Source organism: Lutzomyia longipalpis, chromosome 4, assembly GCF_024334085.1.
Source record: "Lutzomyia longipalpis isolate SR_M1_2022 chromosome 4, ASM2433408v1".
Classification (NCBI taxonomy): Eukaryota; Metazoa; Arthropoda; class Insecta; order Diptera; family Psychodidae; genus Lutzomyia; species Lutzomyia longipalpis.
Window position 1 is genome coordinate 67735 of NC_074710.1, and position 16459 is coordinate 84193.

Sequence of the window (16459 nt, forward strand, 5' to 3'; positions counted from 1 at the left end):
TATTACTTTGTAAAGGTATTAAAGTTTATAAATAAATAAGAAATTGACTTTTTCTAGACTTTTTAAGATTTTTTTTTAATTTTTTCATTAATTTAGAATTGCTTACAAATAGAAATCATTGGAAAAAAAATTGAAGCACCCTGTACTGAAATTCTAGACTAAATATTTTACGTTTATTACACGAAATGGAAATACATATTTAAAGTGAAATATTGTTTAAGTTAATATTCTTAAATGTCTGTAAATTCTACATTTAGAATGAATTTGCAAACTGAAGTATCATGTAAGAGGTGGAATGCCAACAGGAAAGAACTAATAGACAAAAAGATAGTTTTTCATTGTACATAAGACATTACAAAACATTATAAACAGGTACTAGCTGATAAGAATATTTTTCTATTGCCAATTTTTTCCATTTTAAACTTAAAATATCATTCAAGTTTGTATGGTATATAATTTAATTATTAACTCATAATAAAATCTCGGAAATTTTTGTTTTTATCATTTTTATCAAAAACTAGATTGCACTATGTACATATATCTCAAAAATCTGCCACTATGGAAAATGAGATTAATCTCAATTTTAATGCAAAATTTTCCTGTTGAATTTAATTAAAATTTGAAATATTTTCATTCCATGCGCCAGAATGTACTCCTCCCTCTTCTAACTTTCACGCGTGGTGTATTATGTTCTCGACCAAACATAACTTCCCCTTTTTTTTTTTTTTTTGAAACAAAAAAAACATAAATAAAGTATTTTTAGTTTACCTTTAGTGCTTCGTCGTGACTTATTGCAGTAAAAGGGGTTCCATTAACTTCTAGGATGGTATCGCCTGGTCGAAGGCCAGCTCTCTCAGCAACAGATCCCTCCTCTATTCGTGATATATAGACTCCAATCCCTACCATTAAATGAGAGAATATTTACTGTGAGTTAGATGTATATACAATATTATGCAGCACGTAACATACAATAATAAGTTTAATTTGTGAAAAGTTTTTGGCATTACATTTGGTTTTGTTGAGGGTGAGTTCCATCATTTTCAATTTAATCATAAAGTTGGATTACAAAATTTTTGGCACAAATTATATGTTTGAAATTAAATTACCTATAAGTTAAATTTGGCATGGTTATACTAATTGAGATAAAAAATTTTTAATCAATTATTATATTTTCTAACTATTTTGCATTCAGAGTCTTTTCATATCAATTTCCATAAGATTTTCCATTGAAAACCTTTTCTTGATTTTTTTGCTTTATCCCTGGTCAACGTGTGATTTTAAATCCCATAATTGTACCACCTCGTTTTAATCAAAGAACAAATTGGGAAAAAAGCACATAAAATATCCGAATTTTCTTCACAAATACTTATTGTGAAAAATAAATCGAATTTTCCTTACTTTCCTCTATAAAATATATTGATTTTTTTCTGTATATTTCGGGAGAGAGTACATAAAAAATTAACGAGAGGAAGAGAAAGATAGGAATATGGTGAATTTTATTCCCCGGCCATCTCTCGGCAGTCCCAATGCCATGAGAAGAAAATCCATTTCAATGCACTCTTGTTGACTCCTTCAATGAGTTTGTTGGTTTAAAGAAAAATGAAGTCAGGATTCATGTTTGTTAAAAAAAAAAAAAGAGAAATTCAATTTCCCATGGCATTTACGTGAGCTTTCTTAGGTGCCCGAACTCTGAGGTTCTAGAGAAAGATAAATTCTGTATGAAGTTCTCTTCATCAAGTAAACAACCCAAAAAAAGTAAGGAAATGAGAAAGTTTTTCCATTAGTTTTTCACTCAAAGATTGATGTATTAAGAATAAAAAAAGCCTAATTTAGTGGAAATTTTATTTAGTTGCCCCCGTAAATTATCTTTATAAACTACGTGGGTGTTAGTTTAAGAGCAACTCACACGTAGTGTCATGAATTTGATTATATATGTACGAGTGAGTTCTTTGGCATATTTATTGCAAATAAAACAGGACAGAGACACAACAACGTTACTGAAATCCAATATGTAGCTTCTTCTTGATGATTTATTGAGTACCATCATACCCGAAAACTCATAAAATTATCCTTTGGACAAAAGTTACAACCCTTATGGTAAATAAAAGAAAATCAAACAAGGATCAAGGAGTTACATCGAACAACTACTCAATTTGTACTTGTGAACTAAGAAATATCAATTTTATCCAGGAAATTTTAAAGTTATATTATTAGATATAATTTATGGATTTATTCAAATTTTAATTAGTTCAGGATCAAAGGAAAAATTTGATTTCAAGGAAATTCACAGTTACTCTGGCATTTTGCTGTGTATAGAAAAGCAAAGAAACCACTAAAGAGGAATGAAAAAGAAACTTTTCACCTTGTAATTAGTGCATATGAAATAGCAAAGTTTTCATAACGAGTTTGTCATCTACACAGCCCTCCCCTGGCGTTGGCTTTTTATTTATGAAACTCTTCATAGCGAGGCTTTTAATAGTTTCATGATTATTCTACTGAAAATTTATTAATATATAAGAAAATTCTTATTATACAATTTTTTTAGGGAAAAACGTCTTTTCGATTTTTAGTTATTAATAATTTCTTTTCTTCATCGTGTATATAAAGCTTCGTACAAAGTAGTCGAAGAAGTTATTACATATAGAGATAAACTCACACATAGCCAAAACTTTTCCTATAACTCTTTGATTACATATTAAATGTAAAAGTAAAGAACAAAATGAGATTAGCTTACCCGTCTTACCTGAATCCTTGCCACCTTTAACACAAATCCCAAACCCATGACTACTTTCAGGTTGTTGATCACGAGACATTGTTACCGTTCTTGTGGATAATTCATGAATATTAGGAACACTGCGGTCTCGGTCTCGATATATCTGAAATTAAAAAAAAAAAGTTTAGTTTTTACAACTTTAAGAAAAAAAACCTTCCCTAATCCTTCTATACCTGATGTGTTGTCGACGGAGGACTGCTGGCTGGACTACGACGACCAGCTCTATCACGTGTACCATTGCTATAATACTGACTCGATGTAGGTACCGAAGAGGATGACGAGGACGTAGTGCCGAAGAGACGTATCACTTGTTCTGGTGAAATTGGTCTCTTCTTGCCATTGTGGCGTGTTGAATTTGGAACAGTGCCGGCTGTGGGCAAAAGAGAAAAAAAATGAGATTCCGTGGGATTATTGAAAATGAGAACATAAAGAGTGGGAAAGATTGGGGCGGGATGTGTTTTGGGAGCACCAACCTCCTCCACCTGTTGACAATCCCGTCGCTGAAGAGCCCAAGTATGTACCACGGCCCGGCAGGGAGCCACCCTTTGGTGGTGCACCGGCCGTATTGTAGTAGTAATGGGGTGAAAGGGGGCGCTCCACAATCGTGTAAGACGTTCCCGGTGGTGAATAGTACAATCCGGAGCGACCACGCAGAGAACTCGTGCTGCAAACACATAGCAAACATCTATCATACACCAACATATATATAATTAATGCTCAAACCCCAATATATTGTCCCCACGGTGGCGTGCACTACCCCATAATGGCAATTTTCTCCTACATATAGTATGTACCATTCTACACCTTTAAACCCCTTTTAGCTTTACCCTATTAATGCTTTCCTCTCTTCTGCATCATCGACAATGCCAATAATTGCATTACCCAGCGTCAACATAAATTGCATTATCTCACTTACTGTGAGAGAATCAATTTCACCTCTCAACCTCTTCTAAGCGGTAAAACTGAATTGTGAACACAAAAAGAAGAAAATTCCCATCAATTTTCTCTTTTTCACTCATCTATACATCTATATCTCTGTATGTACCTATATAATGTGGGGTAACTTTTTATAAAAAAAAGCTCTACGCATACATACATACCTGTTCCCAATCCTTGACACTGTACTGCCGTATGGACCCACAATGTCTTCCGCCTCGAAGCTGTTTGAGCGAATGTGACTGGAACTGGAGGACACAGCTGTCTGCGTTGGATGCTGTGGATGCCCCGTACCATGCCCCGAATGGTAGCCCCGGGAGCTCCATCGTGGCGGCTGGAGTTCGCACAGCTCCGCATAGTCGCTTCCTGCACCCATCGCCAGGGGGTCTCCGCCACTCTGGGCGCCCCCTAAGCGCATTTCCGCACACCTGAAAAAAAAGGAATACATAAAAAATGCACATTTAGCGTATTTAATTTAAAGGACTAAATGGCACCCTCTCATCTCTCTCTCTAGTCTCTATCGTTAACTTCAATAGATGCTCCATGTTGCATGTTAGGGGCAACGCATAATCATTAGAAAATAACGTGATAAACAGTAGAATTGTACAAATAAAATATCAAGAATTGCAAATTCTAATGCGATAGCCATTAATATTGGTTTAGTAATTTTCATAATATTATTTTTAAGAATCATGTTCCCCTAAACCCTAGAATGTTTACAGCACAGTGAGGTACCTAGTCTACCTAGTACAAACTCAATCATTTATGCTTATTTCTTTAAAACAAAATTTACTAAGGATTCTTTTAAATCATTTTGTTGTAGAAAAATATTCATGAAAGCTCTTTTCTAAATTAATTAACGCTAATTTATTACACCTAATTATGTAGTTGATTTTTATTCTTGGTTTCATCAAATAATAAAGAGGAATTTATGTGCTTTTGAGTTCCAAATTACCAAACAAAATAGCAAATATGTAACCTATATAACGATGAATTCGTTGTTTTAATGGAATTTATACAAACTTTATAAACCCAGATTCTCTCGCACATCTTGCAACTAGTATATATGCATTGTATTGTGCTGCATTCTCACATACCACAACCAAGCGAGTTCTATATTTGTGGTAAAGTAGTATTCTTCATTCTCCCTCCACAGTGAAGGGATGTGGGGATGGTGGATATGCTGTGCACCGAAAAAAATGCTCGTGTCATGTGCACAATGTTACAGATGTATTAAAGGCGACCCTTGCTGCACACCAGATGCAAGTTCGTGCTCCGTAGCAACGTCCCCAGCATTAGGACGATTACGGGGTATGGTTCTATGTCGAAGCCCCATGAGAAAACCCTCATGTGTGGTAAACGAAAAGACTCACGGGGGTGAGAAACTTCACCCATCCCAAGCAAGTCTTATCCTGGTGAGCTTTCAAGTGAAAATTTAAAATTCAGCTGAATTTGATTTTTTTAAGGTAAATATGTTGTATGCATATAATATTATAAAAAATATTTCAGCCATGCCAATCACGTTTTCCGTTAAGGAAATGAGTTAAAAGTTTTCTAAAGAAAGAGAGAAAATTTTAATTTCTATTTAAATTCATTTGATATGAATATTTGATAATTAAAGAATGTTGCTCATTCGTTGTTTTAATTTTTAAAAATAAAAGAGATGAGCATAAGTCAGCGGTAGATGCGCTACTCACATCAAAGAGTAATGAATTAGACAAAACTTTCACAATCTTTCTTAGTTGTATATTTTTAGAAGAACATACTTTATAGGGAAAAATAAAATGACATGACATTCAAGATAAATTAATTTTTAGTTCAGGGCAAATTTTCTTCTAAAATGTTAAATTTTCCTAAACACACACACACACACACAAGAAATTAATTTATTGTACGTTGGTAAATATTTAGTGTAGAATTGCAAAGAGGAAACCTCATGTGGTTTGCTGGCAAATAGGGGTGTTTCTAATTCCTTCTCAATCTCCTTATACACCGCACAATTACTTCCTTTTCCATTTTCGTGGATTGTAAAGTTGTCACAAGCATATTATACCGCATGCGAATGGCAGCAAAATGGCAATGGCACTGAATGGGAAAGAGCGAGAGTTTCAATCGCCGTCCGTAAATCGATATTCCTTAAAGGTAAGGTGGTTAATCCAGAGCAGGGCACACGTCACGATAAAAGGCGGAAATAGTGGTGTGGAATGGCTAACAATTTCCGTATTTCATTACAACCTTCAATGGATAATGGGTTGGAAGTATAAATCATACTTTAAAGACTCAATCATTTAGTGATTTTCTCTCCTATCGCCCATGAGCATCTAAATAGTTTTTTAGCCACCATTAATGTGAATTGAGTTGTATTAGTCACAGGGGAATAAACGTTATAGGTGCCTACATTGTATAGCATATACCTAACCATATAGGTACCTATTGAAAAACACAAAAAGAAACTCAAATGAGATGAGAGACTATATATAATACACGAGGAAAACTACAGGGCATTTCCGTCGTACAATAAACACTCCCAGCTGGGTATAAGTTCATTATTGTTTGCCCATTTATATGAAAAGTCGATATTATTGCCCGTTAATTGGTGGGATTTTGCAGTGAAATATGAGGGTACAGGGTGTGAGTCCCGAAAAACGTTCGTTTAGTGTGAAAATTATTATTGATTGGGAATAAATTTATGTTTTCGATTAAATTCCATTTGAGTTGCGGCTTCCAAGAAGATAAAGCACAAAAATAGCAAATAAACTCTTTAAGAAAAAAATTCTCACTAGTTACTTAAAGAATTTTTAAACAATGAAAAATTCCTCTATAGATTTGAAAATTTTTTAAAGTTTCTCAGTTCATATTATTTTATAATGAAATTTATTTATTTTTTTGATTTATTCCAGCATCCAATTTTATCAGGAAGTGAAAAATAAAAAAAAATTTAATTTTACTCCCATTTCGACAATGACAAGTAAATTTTATTTACTATTTTGCACCGGTTGGATAGGAAATTGTATTGAATAAAGAATTGAACTCGCTTGAATTCTAAATTCTACAAAATGCTCTTCATAGAAACTGACTACCTTTATGTTTATATGGACTAAAAGGGTTTGCAAATAGTAAGAAAGGATGCAACATATTTTTAGTCACAAAAGAATATAAGAAACGTTGCAAAAATTTACCATCGATGAAATTACGTACTAGCTTGATCGAAGCTTTAAACTTGCAAAACTCTTTTTTTTTCTAATTTTCCTAATTTTTTTTCTCCCAATAACTTCATAATACCTTTTATCATGCAATGATTTGAAACTTTAATCTTTTGAGTATCGGTGGAAGAATTTTAATTTTTATCAAACTTTATCTTATCAGGGGTATTTTAAAGTATTTTTTTCCTCATTCTTGTCCAATAATCGGGTTTTCTTCTTTTGCCCACCGATATCACAAACTTCTCGCCGTGCGTCGCACTCCATTAGTTGGTGCAGATCATTGAGATCACAAAGTAGTGTTGAAAGTGAGCAAAAATGCCAAATATTCGATCCATCTCTGAGCCATTGGCACAGAAAGCTATCAAAGAACTAAATGAAGTACCCGAAAGGATCGATGAGGACATTACAGCGCTACGTACATGGATAATGAAGCAGCCACATTTGAGAACAAGGATGGACGATCAATTTCTTGTTGCCTTTCTGAGGGGGTGCAAATACTCATTGGAAAAAGCAAAGCAGAAAATTGATCTCTTCTACAGTATTCGGTCGAACTTCAAGGAAATCATGAGTAATTATGATCCGATGATTGAAAAAAATTTGCAAATCATAAAAAAGGGTATTGCACTGCCACTTCCCAATACCATTGCACCCGATAGCCCGAGGCTCTTTCTCTTTCGCCCAGGAGTCTATGAGGCTCATGAATTTGATATAATTGATATTATGCGCATTAGTATTATGATCAATGACATTATAATGGTTGATGATGATCAAATGATCGTAGCTGGGCAGGTAAGTAAATATATTTTTTTAACATTACACTTCTTATAAGGATCAGTTCCCTAACTCTCAATTATACTTGCTTTCTTATATAGATGGGAATAATTGATCTTTCAAATGCTACAATGGCGCATTTTCTTCAATATACACCCACGCTTGCAAAGAAGATGACTGTTATGTCTCAAGATGCTATGCCTTTTCGTCTTAAGGGTGTCCACTACATCAACACTCCAGCTGGTTTTGAGATGGTCTACAATATGTTTAAAAATTTCCTCAATGAAAAGAACAGAAGTCGAGTAAGTTTTCTTTTTCACATTTATCTCTCTATGAAAAGAAACCTCCAACTCACTCTGCCACGAAATTAATATGTTATCATTTATCAATGATTTTTCTTATCAATATCGCTTAACTAAAATTCACAAATACATGCTAAAAAATTGTATTTGTAAGAGTTATCACGAATTTTTTAGGAAATTTAAACGTTTTTATAATGCAAATTCTTATTCCTTTCTCTCTTACACACTCAGCTACATGTGCATGGTTCTAATTTGGAGGCACTTTACCAGCACATTCCTCAGAAACTATTGCCAAAAGAATATGGTGGTGAAGCTGGTAATTTAAAGGATTTAACAGTGCAGTGGGAGAAAAAATTTATGGAGTATCGTGACTTTTTCCTCGATGAAGCTAAATATGGAACGGATGAGAAGAAACGTCCTGGACGTCCTAAAACTGAAGAAGCAATTTTTGGTTTAGATGGCACCTTTAGAAAACTAAATGTTGATTGAAGGAAAATTTCTGAAAAACAATAAAAAAAAATCTAAAGGGGTCGTTTAAAGTTTTACAAAGAAAATTACTTATCAGCCCCACCTTGGATGCGGTGAAATAGAAATTCAGAGAGGTGCAATGTGAGTATATAAATCACTCCCAGGGTGAAATAGAGATATTCACCATGTAAATTATTTACATCATTCCCGACGAATTCTATACAAAATGACATATACGAACCAGGTGAAACCAAGCATATGTAGTAAAAATAATTTGACGTTATATACATACAGTCGTGATCGCGCAGTAGGACCGTCGTCAAAAAAAGTTCTCTGCGGTAAAACGGCTGCAGAATGAGGAATTTTGCCTCCGCAGTGGGACAATTAGTACTATTGGAAAGGTTGGATACTAATTGTCCCACTACGAAGGCAAAATTCCTCATTTTGAAGCCGTTTTACCGCGGAGAAGTTTTTTTGACGACGGTCCTACTACGCGATCACGACTGTACTTCAAAATAATGTGAATATATAACGTGATTGGGATGGGATAGAATTGTTAAGGAGGAAGCTGTGAGAAAGTAGGCAACAAATTGATAATTTCCTCCATTTTTTTTTCAAAGAAAATCCTATTTTCTTAAATTATTTATATCTATATTTATGTTCAGAAAATAATATTTTATATTTTAGGTAGAAAATAATTGAATTTGTTGCATGTCGACAAGAAATCAGTTCTACAGATGTATGCTTGATAAGTCTTCAAAATTATATATAATATGTAGTCGCTCAAACATATTTCACAATTTTATCGTATATTTCCCGGGTGGTATGTACTATAAGGAATAGAGTTAGGGCCTTTTCTCCAAATCTCTCCATGCTTAACAACTCAATTTCAGAAGCACGGGGTGTATATAACGACATCCGCGTATTGTCGAAAAAGGAAAATTTGTCTCAAGCAAATGATTTTTTGCTTCCACATCCTTGAGCATGCAAAAGTATTATGTATGTATATAATATATAAAATACATTTGAAATTTTATTGACTCAACAACCGGGCGTCTCCATTGCTTCACAGGACAGACACAGGGGTAAAAGCGGGATGTCTGCATGGCAACGAAAAAGCACATAGAAAGGAGAATTCGTAAAGAGACAAAATGTGGTCGGATGTATTTCCTCTAATATAGCAATTGGTATATGATTTAATGCTGTCACTTGCACTATTTCACCCGCATACTTCCCCCAAAATGGATCTCTTGCAACAGTCGAGGATGTTCTGGTGAAGCAATATGAGCAACTCATCTGGTGCTAACTAAAAGACGAGAAGAAAAAAAAACTATACAACACACACAACCCCTATTTTGTGGATAGAAATCTTTAAATTCTGTTTCACTGCCAAAAGCAACTTCTGCTTGCTCAACATGAAAACTTTTGCTGCTATATATGACCTTCCGCCCCTGTTTTAGAGTGGAATTTGATTGAGGAAAGTGTATGACGCCATCAGAGACATAATGCAGGTTGTACGATATTAAGCGAGTAACAACACCTTAAAGAAGACGATTGAACTCATTCTTCATGTTCTTCAGTAATTATTTCATGCTATGAGAAAATAAATTAACGTACTTTTAACATGAAATTTATCCTTTTAAAATAAGCTGAAAATGGTGGAAGAAATTTGATGGGAATATTCATTTTTATCTTGCAAAACTCTTTCTTGAAAACCCATCATATTTGTAGGATATAAATCATTAAGGCTAAAAGATTTATAGACTTTGAATGTTTTATTCAGTTTTTATTCCATAAAAATTTAGAAGTATACCTATATTTAGTAATTTAGAATGATCGGTATTCTTTATCGCCTATTACAAAATATACTATGATAAGTCGACTTGGAATGGAACACTTTACTTCATAAATTATTTTAATGCCTCAAATTATTTAAAATCCATTCAAAAGTCCCAAAAATAAATATTATGTGTGGAATTTTTATAGAAACCATTTATCAAAATTGATTAGCTATCAACAAAATTAACAGCAAAAGTATGTAAATAAACAAAATTGAACGTAATGCATTAATATTTAATCGATAGGAATCTTTTGTTATTTCCTGATGCAATTTTTGTTAAATTGTGCTGCAAAAATAGCATAAAATAACATTAAATATAGGTAACGTACGTGTAACACATTCTCTTTAAAAATTCCCCCCTTCTCCAAAGAAAAAAAAACATTTTTTTCTGTATGAAATTTTGCAATAAAAAAATATAAAAAAAACGCAAAATAAGTATTTGTTTACCTGTAGGAGGTATAATATTTAATATTTTTGAGCAAAAAAAATCACGCACAAAAGCTCATTTTGTGTTACCTCGAGATGTTACGAGAGAAAAAATCCCCAAGGTATGATTACCTTATTTGGCGAAAGAATGTTTTGAGGGTGATGAGTATGGGTGAAGAAAATCAATAGAATCATTCCGTACACGTATCTGAAATATTCCAGGGCGCGACTCCTTATACCTTAATCACCCAATTTCGATTCAGAGTGTATCAAGAAAAAAAAAGGACATTCCCCATACTCGCGGGGATACTTTCACGTCTGCGTGGGTGATTGAATTGAATGATGTAACGTTGTATCAAAATCAAGTGGACCAATTGAGTATTATCTTTCTCATATACATTTCTATACAGCAAAGAAAATTACAAAAGAGTCCCAACGAAACATTTTACGTCTTACAAATTAAATTCATATTGATTCAACTACTGTGGCATTTCTATGAGAAGTTGCACATAAAGTTTTAGACTTGACGATGAAGTCATTACATAAACAATCTTGTAAACTCCAAGATATATATTACACAGGCAATTTAAACTTTAGTGCAATTCCATAGAAATGCAAAATCAATGTTATTTCAAAATCTCGAACTTAATTATACAAATGCAATGCAATGTCTGTTCAGAAAATTTAAGCTCAGTGATTCGTAGACTTAGAGGTTTAATTCCAGGCTAAGGGGATATTTTTAAGTTAATTTTTAAACATGCAATATTGCTTTTACAAATAATTATTTCATTAACAAAAAATGGCACCACAATGTCTAAATTTATAAAAAGAATTTTTTCCTCTTGTGTGAATTCTTTTTTTTTTTTTTAAATAATTGTTCAATTTAATCTAATAATGAATGAAATATGTAAAAGAAATGGAGTATTGTGTATACTTTAAATACAGAATCATACAGCTGTTTTTTTTGTTCACATTTAACGGAATCACATGAAAAATCAATTATTTGTTAATTTCCCAACTTCCCACAAGTCGTAAAGCGTCAATTTTTTTACGAGAAGCCGTGGTATATTGGTTAAGCATTCAAGTGAAATGGAGAGAAAGAATAGCACAACAAATATTTGTTGGATACCTGAATTTTTACAAGCACAAGGATACGACATCCAGGTACTCAAAAGAAACCGAACAAAATTTATAATATTTTTTTTCTATACTGAAACGTATAGATAGAGAAAAGGCAGATAAATATAATTTTTATACAAAGATGTATTACCTATAAAAGGTATTTCAGATTTGAGTAATTGCTCAAGATCAATTTTTAACATTTCTTAGGCATAAAGAAAATGGAGAAAAAAAAATCTTCGATATATTGAACATTTATCTATTTCCCCTTCAACTATAATAACATGAAAATATTTATTTTTTCTCTAAAGGGAAGTTTTTCATCCTACTTCCGATTATTTTTGACCCTTCCGCCGTATTCCTCGTGGTAAGTGGGTCGAAATACTAAAACTTGCAGCATAAAAATTTTATCTCACATTTAAGTATATTCACAAGACAAAATGCAATATATTTGTCAGTTTCGAAGCACCCTGTGTGGTATACTACTTTGCAAATATCTCTCACACATAAATTGCCTCATAGCCATGGAGGAAAAAAATGATTTGTGAGAACCTTCCGTGTTGTGGAGGTAAATGTACCTATATAAAATGGGGCAATTTTCTCATGGGATTAAAGAAAAATCTCATCCCGCAAAGGATGTATTTTTGCTACCTAAAATTTTTTTTCGGAAATATAGATAGATAGATAGTGAAATGTAATGAGTAATTTTACGGGAAAGTTCAAAATATCAGGTGAAATGGCGTTTCTTGTTTCAATGAAAAGTATAGCCGCACATGATACAAAATGGAGGGAAGCAGCAATGATGATATCCGAACCGGAAGAGGTGCTTCAGTGGTTTTTGAAACATTATACACAAGCAACCATAAGCGTATGGATTGTTGCATGAAAATCGAGATATTGGGGTTACTTAATAGGAGAAAATACACGCGCGTTTTATTACAACACTCCCCTTAATACATTGTCGATTTATGATTTATGTGTGGATGCAAAGTTAATGCGCCTCCACTGCCTCCGTTTTTTTTTTATAGCACCCACCCACCATTCATTTTGGTTATTCTTCCACAAGAAAGGGAATTATTTATTTAAAGGGTGCTCTCGCTACCACCCACCGAAAAAGAGCGATGAGGTGAACTGCGGGCCCTAAAAAAAAAGAAAAAGCAACACAATGAAATGGTGCTAAACCGTAAAGTTATATAGATTTTCTTTTTCGTATATTGCGTCAGAAGTGGGATTTATGTTGGTCAAAAGTGGGATCAGGGTAATAGGAAAGAAAAGGGAATGTTGTGTACGAAAACTACATATAATAAAAAAGGATAAGGAAAGCTTATAAAAGTCTCCTAACTAAGGAAACTTCAATGTGGACTTCATTGAGTTTGTTCTCTAATACAAAATGAAGATCCTAGAAACTTTTATTGGTATTATAAATGTTTTTTGTTTTTGATTGCTTTGAGATTCAATGCAAGAAATTAGATTAGGGATAAAGATTTAACATTTAATACAGTAGAAAAATTTTCTCATAAAAATTCTTCTCTCTGTATAATTTTTACCACCACTGGTTGCTAAATTATCTCATGTGCCAAGTTAGTTTTCTTCTTCTCACCCCACCCCCCTCCCCACTTGAATGCAAGTAAAATGCAGAAGGACTCATCAAAAGAAGTTTAAATTTCCGGTATCCTTCACTCTTATCTCAAATATATCTATATAATAAGTTGCTGTCTCCAATGTTTTTTGACATATACAAGGATACATGTAGACACATGGGAAATAATCTTCTTTCCATTTACTCCAAGTATGTATTACATACATACATATATGATATGTAGAGAGAGTATTGCGGGAAATTGCTGTCAGGTGAGCTGATATGCTTGGGTTGATGACATGGTGCTTCGGGAATACCTTAGAAATATTTTTATACTTTCTGCTGAAGTTTAAAATTAGAAAATAACTATGTACAAACAATCATGACAAAAATGACTAATATACAGATAACATGCAATTTTTTATTGGTTCGAATTCCACAGGTATTCATTGCCTTTATAGGAATTTCGCTTATACCATAAATCAAATAATAATATATTTTATATATATAAATACCCTCATGTTGTAGTTAGTGTTTGGAAAACCCTCTATTTAAATTATTTATCCATAAAATTATAGTTTAATTCATCGTCTAAAGAACGTCTCTGTAGCGTTGTTACTTTTTTGCACTTAGAGTATGCCTGAAAATATAATTGGATGAATCAACAGTAGAAAATATAGCATAGAGGAATGAAGGGGATGAAGAGTTAGCAGTAAACTATGTGGACAGGAGCAATTTCATAATTGCTACATGGAAACCAAATGTAATGGGACGAGAAGCACCTCTGGAATAAATAATCAATTTTCTTCGTGACATTCTTTGCAATTTCCATTAAGTTCTCCACGTAGAAGCTCGATGATGGAAAGTGGAAGTGATTGGTTTGTGAACGTCAGGAGGTTTGGCAACCTGTTAGATCTCATTATGGGCACACACACATCGTGTATTACCTTATGCACACCCAACATGTTACTTCCTTTCTCCTTGATTGGCCCTCTTACCCAGATGGAACATTATTATGTACAATTGACGTGACACGAACTATATGAAAAGTGTACTTTTCCCTTGAGGAAGTATAAAAGAAAAATAAATATCTGACTGCAATTTTTCACAAACATTCCAAAAAAAAAAAATTCCAATCTTCTCATTGGTTAAGAAGCTCAAAGGAGGAAGTATGAAGCATAAATGAAAATCTAAGAGTATATTCATCTGAATGAATGATGCAGAAAATATTTCAATTTTCATCTCACTCAACTGCATATTGAAGGAATTCCACAGAGTATAAAGGAGGAATCTCAAATGGAAAATACTCCTTTTTTTCAAACTTGGAATATTTCATTTATACTCAAGTAAGGATAATTTATTCTTTTACTTCTATTGTACATTGAAATTGAAAGCAATTTGAGTTATTTCAATTCATAAAATTATTTATAAAAATATTAGCTGACTACCGCTTACGCAAGTTAGAAGAGTTCTTTAGTTGAATGTTTATAATTGTAACATTCTCTCTAAATTATTATTTTTTAAGTAATACAATTACTCTATCGGGTAAAATTAATGAGGTAGATTTTTGCATAACACCTCTGAATTCAAGACACAAAATGACCTATATTGTATGATTCTGATTAATAAGTCTTGACATTCGTTCACAACTCTTTTTTAAATTTATAAAAAAATAAAGAATATTTCTTTACTTACTTTTTCTGTTTGCGTTATCCAAAATTTAGTTGTCCGTCTCCAGTAGAATCCATAGTGTGTCCTCTTGGTTGTTGTCTACGTGTAATGTAAGTGCACCATAAAAAAATCACTGCACATTGCTCGTGGAATAACTCTTTGTTTTGCCCGTTTTGCCACTGTTGCCGCCACAATTTATTTGCACACGCGTTCCAGGAGCTTCTATTCTTATTTATATTTACGTTATTATTTGGTGGGTGGTGCACTTGACACGAGCATTTGGACAGAAATAGGATTTTCCGTCAGCCATTGCTGGGGGTTTGTGTGCGGTTATACGGCCTATACTGTTGTGGAAGCTCACTCTGTGATTCTTTTTCATGACAGCAAAGGGAGATATATAAAGATAGATAGCGTATTATAGAGGAGATGTCATGTTTCAGTTTTTGGCTTTTACTGGCTTTTCCATGGCCTTCAGCTATCCCCATTGCGATCACTCTGGGATACCAACCCTCGCAGCATTGAATGATTTTTTTTTGACATCACCAATATAACGCCCCCCACTCCTCCCTACGTACCCTTTCACCCCCAAGGTTCTTCTACCCTATATGAGTGAGATAATGAAAAAAAAATAGGAAATGATTTTGAAGAATGGAAGGAAGGGTAAGTTTTCAATGATGGGTTGTCTCTTCTCGAACCCATGCATTTATTTGACAATCTAGTATGGGGTAAAGGGATCCGGAGGATGTGGATATTTCCATCCATTTCCATGCCTCGTTTTTTCCATTTGATATAATACCCAATGCCCCTATCATCTTTCACAAAGTGCCATACTGTTGAAATCAATGCCAGTGATGAGTTGTTTTGGTGATTTTCATGTAAATTTGGCGATGAAATTGATTATTGAACCATTGCCAAATTGTGGCCCCCCACAAATGCACATAGCACATCATAGGGGAGGAGGAGGATGATTGCAAGTACGGAGTGCAAAAGAATTCGCTCTATACATATACATTCTGTATATACCATCATTTGACATTTTATCGGAGATTTGTTGCTGTAAAATGAGACAATTTGGAATGGTTCCCCCCGTGTGAACTACCCCGAAAAGCAATTCCAATGCCATTAATCAAATGTTGCAAACTTGAAGCTTTTCAAGCTTTTCCTTGTCATACTTTTTTTTCTTTTACTATTTCACGTAAAGAACTAAAGCTCATTTCAAACGTTATACGTAATGTAACATATATTTGTGGGAAAATTAATTGACTGATTTAAAGAAGATATTTAAAACAAAACGATGTAATTTATTAAGTAAAAAGAAAATTGTAAAAAGAAAATTGTTTAGCTCTTGATTGTTGCTGTATAAAACGACCT

General features: G+C 33.5%; 2 protein-coding genes across 2 annotated transcripts in view; one reads left to right on the plus strand and one right to left on the minus strand.

Moving 5' to 3' along the window:
* The window catches only part of LOC129794603 (whirlin), a 37674-nt gene that overhangs the window by 20504 nt on the left and 711 nt on the right, over nt 1-16459 (minus strand). The window contains exons 2-7 of the mRNA XM_055835393.1: nt 15113-15458; nt 3874-4137; nt 3247-3437; nt 2947-3143; nt 2744-2876; nt 769-899 (exon numbers count right to left, since the gene is read on the minus strand). Of these exons, the coding sequence (XP_055691368.1) occupies nt 769-899; nt 2744-2876; nt 2947-3143; nt 3247-3437; nt 3874-4127 (906 nt within the window). The 5' untranslated portion in view covers nt 4128-4137; nt 15113-15458. The remainder of the gene's footprint in view (nt 1-768; nt 900-2743; nt 2877-2946; nt 3144-3246; nt 3438-3873; nt 4138-15112; nt 15459-16459) is intronic.
* LOC129794595 (alpha-tocopherol transfer protein-like) lies at nt 7200-8513 on the plus strand. The gene is made up of 3 exons (XM_055835386.1): nt 7200-7701; nt 7785-7985; nt 8217-8513. Exons 1-3 carry the CDS (start codon nt 7228-7230, stop codon nt 8472-8474), a joined length of 933 nt encoding a protein of 310 aa, XP_055691361.1. The 5' UTR covers nt 7200-7227; the 3' UTR covers nt 8475-8513.

What these genes read in the sequence shown, in the direction of transcription:
- LOC129794595 (XM_055835386.1), top strand. Translation starts at nt 7,228, where the DNA reads ATGCCAAATATTCGATCCATCTCTGAGCCATTGGCACAGAAAGCTATC. An exon ending in AAATGATCGTAGCTGGGCAG is followed by an intron (nt 7,702 to 7,784) that starts GTAAGTAAATAT and finishes TTTCTTATATAG; the next exon opens with ATGGGAATAATTGATCTTTC. An exon ending in ATGAAAAGAACAGAAGTCGA is followed by an intron (nt 7,986 to 8,216) that starts GTAAGTTTTCTT and finishes TTACACACTCAG; the next exon opens with CTACATGTGCATGGTTCTAA.